Raw genomic sequence first — 13525 nt, forward strand, 5'->3', positions numbered from 1 at the left:
CTTCCTTAAGTACTCTGGGATGCAGCCTATCTGGCCCTGGGGATTTATCGGCCTTTAATCTATTCAATTTACCCAACACCACTTCCCGGCTAACCTGGATTTCACTCAATTCCTCCAACTCCTTTGACCCGCGGTCCCCTGCTATTTCCGGCAGATTATTTATGTCTTCCTTAGTGAAGACGGAACCAAAGTAGTTATTCAATTGGTCCGCCATATCCTTGTTCCCCATGATCAACTCACCTGTTTCTGACTGCAAGGGACCTACATTTGTTTTAACTAATCTCTTTCTTTTCACATATCTATAAAAACTTTTGCAGTCAGTTTTTATGTTCCCTGCCAGTTTTCTTTCATAATCTATTTTTCCTTTCCTAATTAAGCCCTTTGTCCTCCTCTGCTGGTCTCTGAATTTCTGGTATGCTGCTTTTTCTGGCTAATTTGTACGCATCATCCTTCGCTTTGATACTATCCCTGATTTCCCTTGTTATCCACGGATGTACTACCTTCCCTGATTTATTCTTTTGCCAAACTGGGATGAACAATTTTTGTAGTTCATCCATGCAGTCTTTAAATGTCTTCCATTGCATATCCACCGTCAACCCTTTTAGAATTAATTGCCAGTCAATCTTGGCCAATTCACGTCTCATACCCTCAAAGTTACCTTTCTTTAAATTCAGAACCATTGTTTCTGAATTAACAATGTCACTCTCCATCCTAATGAAGAACTCAACCATATTATGGTCACTCTTGCCCAAGGGGGCACGTACAACAAGACTGCTAACTAACCCTTCCTCATTACTCAATACCCAGTCTAAAATAGCCTGCTCTCTCGTTGGTTCCTCTACATGTTGATTTAGATAACTATCCCGCATACATTCCAAGAAATCCTCTTCCTCAGCACCCCTGCCAATTTGATTCACCCAATCTATATGTAGATTGAAGTCACCTATTATAACGGTTTTGCCTTTGTCGCACGCATTTCTAATTTCCTGTTTGATACCATCTCCAACTTCAAGCAAAGCAAGAATTTCATTGTCCTATACACGGACACATGACAATAAACTCACTTGAACTTGAACTACTACTGTTAGGTGGCCTGTACACAACACCCACCAGCGTTTTCTGCCCCTTAGTGTTTCGCAGCTCTACCCATACCGATTCCACATCCTCCAAACTAATGTCCTTCCTTTCCATTGCGTTAATCTCCTCTCTAATCAGCAACGCTACCCCACCTCCTTTTCCTTTCTCTCTATCCCTCCTGAATATTGAATATCCCTGGATGTTCAGCTCCCAGCCTTGGTCACCCTGGAGCCATGTCTCCGTGATCCCAACTATATCATAGTCAAGGGAGGGGAAGAAGCACCCAGTTAAGTGAGGAAGAAGTAGGTTCTGTGGGGCAAGAACAGGATGAAACAATGGGTTTACACAGACTGTGGACTTTGGGGCGGTGGTGGAAATAGACCTGGTGGAATTGGGGCACTGAACCTGTGTCCTTGCTGGGAAGATCTCCAGCGGTGAGCACGTGGGGTGGCCGTGATCCAAGGAAGGTACAAGGACGGAGAGCTGATGTTTGGCCTCATTGAGGAAGAGGTCATTTCATCCGACAACAACAGCGCCACTTTGTCAGAAGGTTTGTTGACAGTGATGGGATTGCTCCATAATTGTTAAAAAAAATGGCAGGCACTGTAAATCTGAAATGCTCAGCAGGCCAGGCAGCATCTGTGGAAAGTGAAACAGAATTAATGTTCAAGTCATTGTCAGAAGTGAATGTGCTACAAAACAGCAACAAGCAGTAGTCTCCAAACGAGGTCATTTACCTGAAACATTGACTCTTTCATAGATTATGTTGTCGAGCTGTTCAGCATGGAAACAGGCCCTTCAGACAACCCAGTCTACGCTGGCCAAGTTGGGCTTGTCCCATTGTCTACATTTGGCACATATCCCGTCCGAAGCCTTTGTATTCATTTCCAAATCTGTCCAAATGTCTTTTAAAATATGTAATTGTATCTGCTTCTGTAGCTTGCCCTGGCAGCTCATTCCAGATACCAACTACCCAAGGTGATAATGTTGCCTCTGAGGTCCATCTTAAACCTCTCCTCTCTCACTTTAAGCCCGTAATGTCTACTTGGGAAATAGATTGTCAGTGTTCTTTATCCCTGCCTGTCATAATCTTGTACAGTTCAATCAAGTCACACCTCAGCCTCCTGGGCTCCAAAGAAAAAGAGTCCCAACCTATCCACCTTCTCTCTAAACTCAAGCTCGCAAGCCCCAGTAAAGGCCCGGTGAATCTCTTCTGCACCTTTTCCAACTTAATGACATCCTTCCTATAGCTGGGCGACCAGAACTGCACACAGTACTCCAAGTGTGGTCTCACTAACAACTTGTAAAGCTGCATCACGACGTGCCAACTTTTCATTTCTGTCTCTCTAGAAACATGCTTTGTGCTTGTTTTACATTATTACACTGACTTGTTAACCTGAGACATAACTTTTAGTGACGGCATGTGTGCTGCCACCTTTAACTCCCTAACTATTTTAACTTTGCCTTACCAGTATTCAAAGACTGTTGCCACTGCCTTTTGTGGAAGAGAGTTCGAAAGACTCTGAGAATTTTTTTAAAATTTCTTTCTTAAATGGGCAATTCCTTCTTTTTAAACAGTGACCCCCCTACTTCTAGATTCCCTTACAAGATGAAACATTCCCACCACAACCATCCTGGCAATGTTCATTAACATCTTTTATAATTCAGTAAAGAGTGCTTAATTGTCATGTACTGTCAACGGGACAATGAAATTCTTATTTACTGCAGCTTTACAGGCCTATAAATGCAATTAAATATACATAAACCTATAATAATCAATAAAACAAATTAATAACCATAATACTAGGTAACCATAATAGTGCAAAACCAAAGTCTGTAGTCAAAGATACAGCCCACAGAAGATCATAGTTGCTGAGCTTTGTGTTGTGCAGTGTTCAAGAGCCTAATGTTGCTGGGAAGAAACTATTCATGGTTTTCAGGCCCCTGTACCTTCTTCCCAATAGTAGTAACGAGATGACCAAATATAATAACTTGTAAAACAGAAAGTGCTGGAGGAACTTAACAGGATAGATTGCATCTGTAGAGGGAATGGACAGGCAAAGTTTCAGGGCGAGACACTTCTTCAGACTATGATAACGAAATATGATGAGGTGGCCAATTATTTAGTTGAAGAGAATGATGTTTAGCTCTTTGAATTCTACAGATATCAGTCATGACAGAGGTTGATACACGCAAATCCTTGTATCACAGCTCAATATCAGGATTCACATTGATGACCGGAACCTCTGGTTAATGCGTCCGTTCAGGGAAGGGGCAAATGTGAAATAAGATGACAAAGTGAGAATAGTAACAGGGGCTAATCTCTTTCATGATCTTAGTTTATTTCCCGTTTGAGAGGAAGCGAGTCCTATTTCTAGATTGTAGTGTTCTGTTACTTCTCTGTAAGTAATTGTGAATCTCACCTCACGGCCACAGTTGATGCAATGCTGATGCAGAGTCGAGAATAGTTCATAACCCCAGTTCCGGGAGCATCTCTGCAATATAAACTTCTCCAGCTGGTGTTAACGGCTTTTTTTTTATCGCCTTTGCATTTAAAAAAAATAATGCTACAAGCCCAAGCAAAATTTGATTTTGGGGTGAACAAACGTGCAATTACCAAACAAAAACATTTTAGTGCTCAGAGGCATTAATTTGCAGCGCACCACTTCACTGTGGTACCATGGCAGCAGATACGTTGCTTCAGGTGACCTCTCGCAAGGTGCGGCTGCAGAGTTGGGTACACTTCCAATTATTTCCCCCTGTGCATCGATCATAAATGAGCAGAACCACAAGTCAAACTGAACAGTTTTTTTTCGTTTCAAGTTACTGTGCAGCATCTCAGTATTTTGGACATGGTTCTGCCTTCAAACTGGGATACATCTATTTTACTGATTTAGGCTGAAATAGAGTCAAACAGCACAGAAACAGAATCCTCAGCCCAACATCCATGCCAACCAAGATGCCCCATTTAAGATAGCCCCACTTCCCTGTGTTTGTCCCATTTCCCTTTAAACCTTTCCTATCCATGTACATGTCCAAGTGTCTTTAAAATGTTGTTATTGTACTTGCCCTGGCTACTTTAATTGGCAGCTTGTTCCATAAACCCACCACCTTCTGTTTTGAGAAAGTTGTCCCTTGCGTTCCTATCAAATCTTTCCACTCTTACCTTAAACCTATGCCCTCTGGTTCTTAAAGATAGACACAAAATACTGGAGTGACTCAGCCGGGCAGGCAGCATCTCTAGATAGAAGGAATGGGTGACTTTTCGGATTGAGACAATTTTTCAGACTGAAGAAGGGACTCGACCCAAAACCTTCTCCGACCCGATATCTTCCATCCAGAGATGCAGCCTGTCAGGCTGAGTTACTCCAGCATTTCGGTTTAAACCAGCATCTGCAGTTCCTTCCTACACATTCCATCTGGTTCCTGAATCCCCTCCTTTGGGAAAAGGCTGTCATTCACCCTATCTATTCTCTTCATTAATGTTATACCCTTCTATAAGATGCTTATTCCAGGATGCGAAGGGATATCATCTGGCGTGGTACCACCCCTCTGACAGTGCAGCACTTCTGTACCATCCCCACAACACTGCAGCGCTGCACAACTGCCCATCCAACAGTTGCCCTCAACACTGACCCTCTGACATTGCATCGCTTGCTCAGTACTGTCCTTGTGACTGTATCGCACTCCCTCAGTTACTGTCTGTGTGACTGTGTCACACTCCCTCAGTACAGTCCCTCTGACAGTGCTCTCTTCCCTGCACTGGGAAGTGCTGCATGCTCGCTCACCTTGTGGGTTTGAGTAACAGGGAGATGTTGGATAAGTTGGACTATTTTTGATAAAGTGAACGCTCACAGTCTTTTTCCCAGGGTAGTGGATTCCAAAACTAAAGAGCATAGGATTAAGGGGAGAGATTTAAGAACAACCTCAGGGGAAATCTTTTTTCTCAGTGGGTAGTCTGTATCTGGAATGAGCTGCCGGAAGTAGCTATAGAAGCAGATTCAATTACAACCTTTAATGGACAGCGGAGAGATAGAAGGGTTCACAGGGTTACTGGGCCAAATGCTGACAAATGAGACTAGTTCAATATGTCACTAGGTCAGCATAGACAAGGAAGGCCGAAGGGTCTGTTTTCGTGCTGTTCAACTCTATGACTCAAAGATCAGACTGTATCATGGGATCAAGTTTGCAATAGGAAGGTAATCTGGGTGATGTCTGTGGTGCTTGACTGCAGTCTGGGGGGTTACTGGGTTTGTGTTTTTTATCATTCTCATATCTGCAAACACATTTTCTCCAAGAAATAATGCAGAACAATTTCAGTTTCATTATCAGGGTTAACAGTTGTTTTTGTAGAACTATAAATAAACTTGGTTATCATTGTGAATCATGGTGCTGTAATGCACGGTTTTATTATAATTAATGAAGCAATAACATCATTTCTTTGCCTGCATTTCTGGCTTTTAGGCAAGGTCAGTTAAAGTGACACTCCCCTTGAATACACCAACCATCGTGCAACAGTGCAGTGGCTCAGACAGGTTTGCTGTTGTGTACATTTAAAGGATGATCCTCAAAATAATGGCAACAGATAGTCTGGTGTGGAGTCTGTTGCCCCATTCTCAGTTGAGGGTCTTTGTGGAGTGACTTTGTCCTGTACTGAGTCGGTGTCTGATGTGGGGTTGGTGTGTGGTCTTGTTCTCACTTCTGATTAACCCATTCGGAATTAGGGTGTGATGAGTCACTTCGCACAGAAACAGCTCCTTCAGCCCATCCAGTTCATGTCAACCATCAAGCACCCGTTTACACAAATCCTACATTAATCACAACGTGCCTGGCAATCTGGGAAGCATCCACCACACCTAATTGATAGAACGATGTCCAGCAGTCTGTTGGATGCCTCCACTGCCCCCACACCACAATGCTGGCTCAACGCTGCCTCCAGAGGTAGAGAGAGAAACTGTTCTAATGTGGTAAACATTATCACGTTCCGTTACACAGCCACAGACAGCCAGGCAGGATCAGTAGAGTACAAGTGTGTAGGAAGAAACTGCAGATGCTGGTTTAAATCGAAGATAGACACAAAAAACTGAAGTAACTCCACGGGACAGGCAGCATCTTTGGAGGGAAGAAATGGGTGGACGTTTCGGATTGACCCGAAACATCACCCATTCCTTCTCTCCAGAGGTAGAAGCTGCCTGTCCAGCTATGTTACTCCAGCTTTTTGTGTCTATCTTCAGTAGAGTGCAATCTGATTCTGAACCTAAGACCCTGAGCCTTGTGCAAGGAATGCGCGGATGAGGATAGACTCTTTAGAGAGAGTTGTGGGATGTAAGTGGTATCGATGCAAGTGGTGGGTTGTAATGAGATGGTGTCATGGGTAGGATGAGATAAAATCAAGAGCGTTTAACTGTCCTATGAAGCGACAACAGAACAATACAATTGTTGCTTGCTGCAGCTTAACAGGCCCATTAACACAATAACACAAAGATAAATATATAAATTATTGACCATAATTCTAAGTAATCATCATAGTGCAAAATTGAAGTGTGTAGTGCAACTGGAGACACAGTCCATAGAAGATCATAGTTGCTGAGGTTAGTATTGTGCAGTGTTCAAGAGCCTGATGATTGGTGGGAAGAAGCTGTTCTTGAACCTGCAGTTCACGGTTCCCAGGCTCCTGTACCTACTTCTCGATGGTGGAAGTGAGATGAGAGTGCGGCCAGGGTGATGTGAGGGGCACCTCTATCGATGGTGGGGAGGTCGGTACCTGTGATGGACGGGGCACTGTCAAGGAGAAGGTGGGATTATGGATGGTTGTGACACTTATGGGTGTGGGAGGGTGCCAGTAGGAGGGGCCACCAGCTGAGGGGTGTTGTAGCAGGAGGGATATGGGTGGGAGGTATGTAGGAGGCGGGTGACTATAGCAGTCGGTTATCAAGGGAGAGTTGGAACGCAGGGGAAGGGTGCAGGTTGCTGTAGAGTTTTGAGGCTTATGGTCAGAGGCTGCAAGGTGTGTTTGACTTCAGTGAACTAATCCGCCTGGGTGCCAGTCACGTTCTTTGTGCTCTTCTGAGCGCAGCATTCTAGCAGTGGGATGAGTGTTGCGACGACTGAGTGAACCATTGCACAGAAACTTCAGAAATGTCACTTCGACATTCAGTATTGCAAAATTATTTTGCCAGAAATATTTGGCAGTCAAACAATGGATATTGGACCTGGCCGCGGGCCGCTGTTCACTGGGCATCCTGGTGCACGAACCGGGAAGCAGACAGGAGGCCTGTGGAAACTCCTCCGTCCTCCATGGAGTCTAAACCCAAATGGCTGAATAAGCTATCGCACACGTTATTGAGCTCCCTCAGTGCTGCCCCTCCCATAGTGCGGTGCTCCCATTCGCGGGTCCAGGCAGCGGGCAGTCGACGGCCACACAGCGGTCGGCTGCCTGCCCCTTTTCCGGGGTTACGTCCGTGCCCGCGGTGTCCATGGGGACTGTGGAGGCCTTCCGTGAACGCTGGTCACCGCAGGAGGTCGAATGTATTGATAAAAATGTTAATATTTTAATTTGATAACTTTCTTTGTAAAATGGCAATATAGGCATTCTCTGATCCTGTTACTACTTTGTATTTTTGTTTGTTATCAATAAAAGCATTTTGTATGAAAAAAATAGTGCGGTGCTCTCTCAGTACCACCTTGACTGTGAGTTGGTACTCTAGTTTATCCCTGCTGCATTGATTGTGTTTCCCTGCCTGTGTTGCATATCGAGTTACCGCTGGCCCAGTGCAGGATGTAAATCAGTGGAGAATGCCCTGCACCTCAACGTAGTATCGAGTGACTGGGCTGGTGCCAAACTGATGATCTAAGCTCAGGAAAGCAGCAGATCAGCAGGACACTCGGTTCTTGACGCAGAGCCCAGCACTATCAATCTTTATCCTGTAGGGGCCTGCATTAGATCTCATAGACGTGCTTTGATCTCCACCTGGCCTGGGAGACAAGTGCTGCCTGTATGCAGTGATCACCGCTTCCCAATGTAAAGCTATTCTGTTGATAGCTCCTCTCTCCTGGCTAGATCTCCTGGCAGACGGCAGGGGACTGTACCGGTTGAGATTTTCCCAGGGATTGCGATCTGAATATGTTCACCGACAGGCCAGCATGTCCAACCAAGGACACAGCAGGAAGAGATGAAAAGCACTGCCCTGTGCTGTGGCTGATTAAAATTTGTTCCCTGGAAAGACACAAAATGCTTGAGTAACTCAGCGGCTCAGGCAGCATCCCCGGATAACATGGAATAGGTGACGTTACACATTGGGACCCTTCTTCAGACCCTGAAACATCACCTATCTAAGTTCTCCAGAGATGCTGCTTGGCCCATTGAATTACTCCAGCATTTTGTGTCTTTCCTTGGGAAACCAGCATCTGCAGTTCCCTGTTTCTACGCGGTCCCCCCCCCTTTGGGTAGTTTGTATGGAATTTGGCCACTGCTCATAGGTGTTGGAGGGAATTCATATTTTATGATGTGGAGGAGGTTCTGATCAGCGAGCTTCATTGTCCCAGACAGTGCTAAGCTTGTGAGTGTGTTGGAGCTGCATTCATTCATTCAGGCAAGTGGACAGTGTCCCATCACACTCCTGACGCGCCTTGTTGATGGTGCAAAGGCTTTGGGTTGTCTGTCAGTTGGACAGTTCTGACAGTTTGGCTGTTTGACTTTGGTCACCTCATGAAAGGAAGGATTATAGAGAGTGCAGAAGATGCTTGCCAGGATGCTGACTGGATTAGAGAGCATAAACTGTAAGAAGAGACTGGACAAAACTTGGATTGTTTTCTCTGGAGCGTCAGATGCTGAGGGGAGACCTGATAGACGGTTATGAAATTATGAGAGGCATAGATGGTTTAAAGCAGATGTTTTTTTTTACACAGAGAGTGGTGGATGTCTGGAACGTGCTGCCATGGGTGGTGGTGGAGGCAGATACGATAGTGGCATTCAAGAGGTTTTAGGATGACATGGGGATTTGTAGGTATGAAGGGATGTAAATCACATCAAGGCAGAGGAGATTCATTTAACCTGGCATCACATTCGGCACAGACATTGTGTGCAGAAGGGCCTGTTCCTGTGCTTTACAGTTTGTTTTTCATGCTCCATATGTGTGGAGACAAATCATTGACCACAGGATCCCCAGCCTCTTTGACCAGCTCTCCTAGGCCAGTTTATATGTGTATCTGCGTTTCTGATCAATGGTGAACTGTTAATTTCATTCTGAGATATATACATTTTTTTGTTTGCTGAAGAATATACAGGCAATTCTGTATTCTACCGCTCAGGTAGAAGGAAACTCGCCCTTAGAGGGTTCACTAATCGGTACCGGAAAAATTTGAGACGTGGTATAAAATTTGCTATTATGAAGTTTATGTGAAAAAATGAAAATAAACAGACATTTTTTTTCAAGTTACGTTTCTTGACATATAGACACGTGTAATGGCAAATTGCGATTTTTGACCGAGTAATTCCCCTTCCTGCTGTAGTGGGGTCATCTGTAAAGGAAAGCGGTAAAAGATTGATATAAAAACGACAAGGGAAAATAAAATAATGTTCAAATAATGTCATGACTTCAGTGGTACACCGGGCCGCGCCAGCAATGGCTGCCTCGCCAACAGTCTGTCCCTTCCTTCTTTTGTTGTTTGTTTGTATTTGTTAAATGTATGTTTTAATGTTCTTTAGCTTGTTTTATGTGGGGGTTGGGGGAAACTTTTTCTAGTCTCTTACCTCGACGGAGATGCGATTTTTTTCCCGTATCGCATCTGCGCACGTCCGCACTGCGGCCTAACATCGAGGAGTTGGCGGCCTTTGCTGGAGGCCGACTTCGAGAGCTCCAACGCGGGAGCCTGCGGACTTAACATCACGGAGCTCTCGATCCCTTTGCCAGGGATGCGATACGGAAAAAAAGAGGAAGAAGATTGGACTTTATTGCCTTCCATCACAGTGAGGAACGTGGGGAACCCGCTGTGGCGGATGTTTATGTTAACTGTTATGTAGCTGTGTGTCTTGTTGCTTTTTTTTAAATATGGCTGTTTGGTAATTAGAATTTCACTGTACCTTAATTGGTTCATGTGACAATAAGTTGACTTTGAAACCTTGACTTCTGATACATTGCACAGAGGTGGCGACTGAGATTCGTCAGATGGACTCCTGTAAAAGGTCAGCATTGAGTCAGGAACACCGGTGTAATACCGTAAATGTCAGGTATAAATAATTCTGATCTTGACAATTGAACAACATATCGTAGCATTTGAAGGAATACCGAATGATCAGATAATGAGAAACAATCGTGTAAGTTGGAGCTGTACAGCACGGAAACAGGCCCTTTGGCCCACCTTGCCCATGCTGACTATGTCAACATATTGGGCTAGTCCCATTTGCCTGCATTTCAGCTGCCAGAGGAAGCTAGAGAGGTGGATACAATTACGTCTTTTAAAAGACATTTGGACTGATATATAGATAGGAATGTTTTCGAGGGCCATGGGCTAAATGCAGGCAAATGGGCCCAGTATGCCATCTTGGTTGGCAAAAACAAGTTAGACTGATCATCTTGTTTCCATGCTTTTTGCTCTGTGTCTCTATGGGAAAATGTGTTTTAAGTAGTAGAGTGGGGGAAGGGCGGGGAGAGCATTGTTGTCAGGTGATACAGAGCTCTTGTTACATCTGGATGGACGAAGATCATTAAAAGGGAACAAAAAGTACTTGGCAGAACTGTGAAGATGCAGATGATTCCCTCAAATCTGGCAGATCCGGAGCACAAGTTCCCACAGCTGCTGCCGACACTGCTGAGTATTTCCAGCAACTTCCGTTCTTATTTCCACCAACTGCGGTATTTTTCATTTTCAACCAGAGGGCAAGGCATTACCTGGGGCAGACGTCCAAACTGCAGTGTTGAAGTCATTGAGTCAGTGAGAGGTCGCACCATGAACAGGTTGATGGTGGAGACACTGGGGGAAGAATCTGGCGATTCCTTCAAATGTAAATGGGAAATTTCATCCAGGAAGTAAGAAATCCAGAACCAGGGGTCACAGTCTTAGAATAAAGGGGAGGCCATTTAAGACTGAGGTGAGAAAATAGTTTTTCACCCAGAGAGTTGTGACTTGTGGAATTCCCTGCCACAGAGGGCACTGGAGGCCAAATCACTGGATAGATTTAAGAGAGGGTTGGATAGAGTTCTAGGGGCTAGTGGAATCAAGGGATACGGGGAGAAGGCAGGCACGGGTTATTGATTGGGGACGATCAGCCATGATCACAATGAATGGCGGTGCTGGCTCGAAGGGCCGAATGGCCTCCTCCTGCACCTATTTTCTGTTTCTATGTTTCTTTCAATGGGGTCCCATCACTGAGCAGCCGACATAGTCAATGGAGTGTATTCAGTGGAGACACACAGCATGAAGCAGGGCCTTTGGTCCACCATGCCTGCACAGACCCTCACAACCCTGTACACTACCCCCTTCCTATTTTATTCTACCCCCCATATTCTCATCAACTCCTCCAATATTTTACCCCTTACCTACACACTGGGGGAAATTTACATTCACCTACCAACCGGCTCATGTTTGGTTTGTGGGAGGTGACCGGAGTGCCCAGGGGAAACCCACGCGGTCACAGGGAAAACATGCAAACTCCATACAAACAGCGCCGGAGGTCAGGATCAAACCTGTGCTGCTGAAGCCTTGAGACAATGGCTCTGCCAGCTGCACCACTGTGCCGCCAGAGGAACCCTTATCCCAGAGGTTTCCCCATGAGGGCTCCCTGTCCATGTCTCAGGGTCTGCAAGGGACCCATAGATGGAGATTGCTTGCTGAGGTGGATAGACTCAGCCACTCATGGAAGGGCAGAACCTGTGGGCTGTTTCCTGGCAGACTGCCCCAACGTTCTCTTGCAATACCAGACCTTCCCCAAGTTACAATAATGTTTTAACTCTTGTCTGAGATCAAGCTGACAATCAAATATCATCTTGTGATTCAGAAACAGGAACCAGATGTGCAGCATTTATCTCAGGAGACTCTCGGGCAGTTACACCACCACGGCCCGTGTCCCCTCGCTGGACGGTGCAAGGGTCATGGCAGCTCAGGACACTGCCCTTCTCTGCTCGGTAAGGACAAGAGAACTACATTTCTGTGGCGCCATTCACCACTGCAGTATATCTCAGAGCACTTTGTAGCCAATAGAACCGCTGTGGTCATACTGAGTCAAGAGTCTTTCATTGCCAGGTATAACAACAACAGAACAATAACATTCTTACTTGCTGTAAACACACAGATGACAACAATCAATAACGCAATAAATCTTATACACACACTTCACGTTTTTCTATTTTCTACTATCTATTTTTCCTCTTTTTCTCTTCTCCAATTTTTTTTTTTTCCCTTCTTCTTGTCTTTCTTATTTTCTTTTCAAAAACATAAATCTAGAGGTTGTATATAGAATGTATAATTACATTATGACATAGTTGGCACCTAAAATTAGGTCCCACTGTATTGTTTTGTATTGTACTAACTTCTAATAAAATAAACAAAAAATAAATAAATAAATAAAGAAATAAATAACACAATAAATCAATAATCCGGCCATAATAGTGCAAAGCCGAAGTCCGTAGTGGAACCAACACAAAGTCCAAAAACCAGCTGTTGTCTGTCCGCTGGCCATTTGCACGCACTTGCTAACTGCAGACATGTACCACCCCTGTCATACCATTCATTATTTTGCACCGCTCTTTCACAGATGCCCTTAATCTAGAACATAGCTGGAGTTGCCAGCCATTTGGAATCCAGAAGCACTTTAGACCATCGTCGTTGGGTCGACATCGAGAGGGAGCAGAGAAACCTTCACCATCAGAGGAGCACCGGACTGAAGCGGGAGAGGCACAGACCGCAGCCAGGTGAGATCACCTTGCACGAACATCATGGTCTGTTCTACACTTGAGCCAGCGGTACTGGCCACTGGACCTGGCTGCCGGAGGATAGTCATCCCTAGAGGTCAGGCCTGGAACTACAGGTCTCAGCTCCAGGCCGAGGGTAGCACCTAACCACAGCGGGTCTGCTGCATGGGACAGAGGGTTGGTGGAAGATCAGCATCTTTCCCCGGGCTTGGAAATATCCAGAGAGGAAGGGAAGGATCTGCATTTCAGTAGCACGCATCCCATCCCTTTCAGGATGTCCAAAGCCCTCCCCAGCCAATGCAACACTTATTTGGAAGTGTTATAATGCTATAGAGCTGTACAGCAAGGAAACAGGCCCTGCAGCCCACACTGTTCATACTGATAAATTGTCATATTGGGCTAATCCCATTTGGCTCATAGCCCTCCAACCCCTCCATTCCATATATCTGTCCAAACATATTTTGAAAGTTGTAATTATATCCGCTTCTCTAGCATGTTCTGGCAGTGAATTCCAGATACAGACTACTCTGAGTGAAATA

At 45.0% G+C, this 13525-nt stretch overlaps 1 protein-coding gene across 4 annotated transcripts in view; it reads left to right on the forward strand.

The window, feature by feature from the left end:
- The window catches only part of irag1 (inositol 1,4,5-triphosphate receptor associated 1), a 145633-nt gene that overhangs the window by 72209 nt on the left and 59899 nt on the right, over positions 1 to 13525 (forward strand). For all 4 annotated transcript variants that reach the window (XM_033038863.1, XM_033038862.1, XM_033038865.1 and 1 more), the window contains 2 exons: positions 12074 to 12200; positions 12830 to 12986. In XM_033038863.1, coding sequence (XP_032894754.1) covers positions 12074 to 12200; positions 12830 to 12986 — 284 coding nt within the window. The remainder of the gene's footprint in view (positions 1 to 12073; positions 12201 to 12829; positions 12987 to 13525) is intronic.

The sequence above is a fragment of the Amblyraja radiata genome, chromosome 20, assembly GCF_010909765.2.
Source record: "Amblyraja radiata isolate CabotCenter1 chromosome 20, sAmbRad1.1.pri, whole genome shotgun sequence".
In the NCBI taxonomy this organism is placed as follows: Eukaryota; Metazoa; Chordata; class Chondrichthyes; order Rajiformes; family Rajidae; genus Amblyraja; species Amblyraja radiata.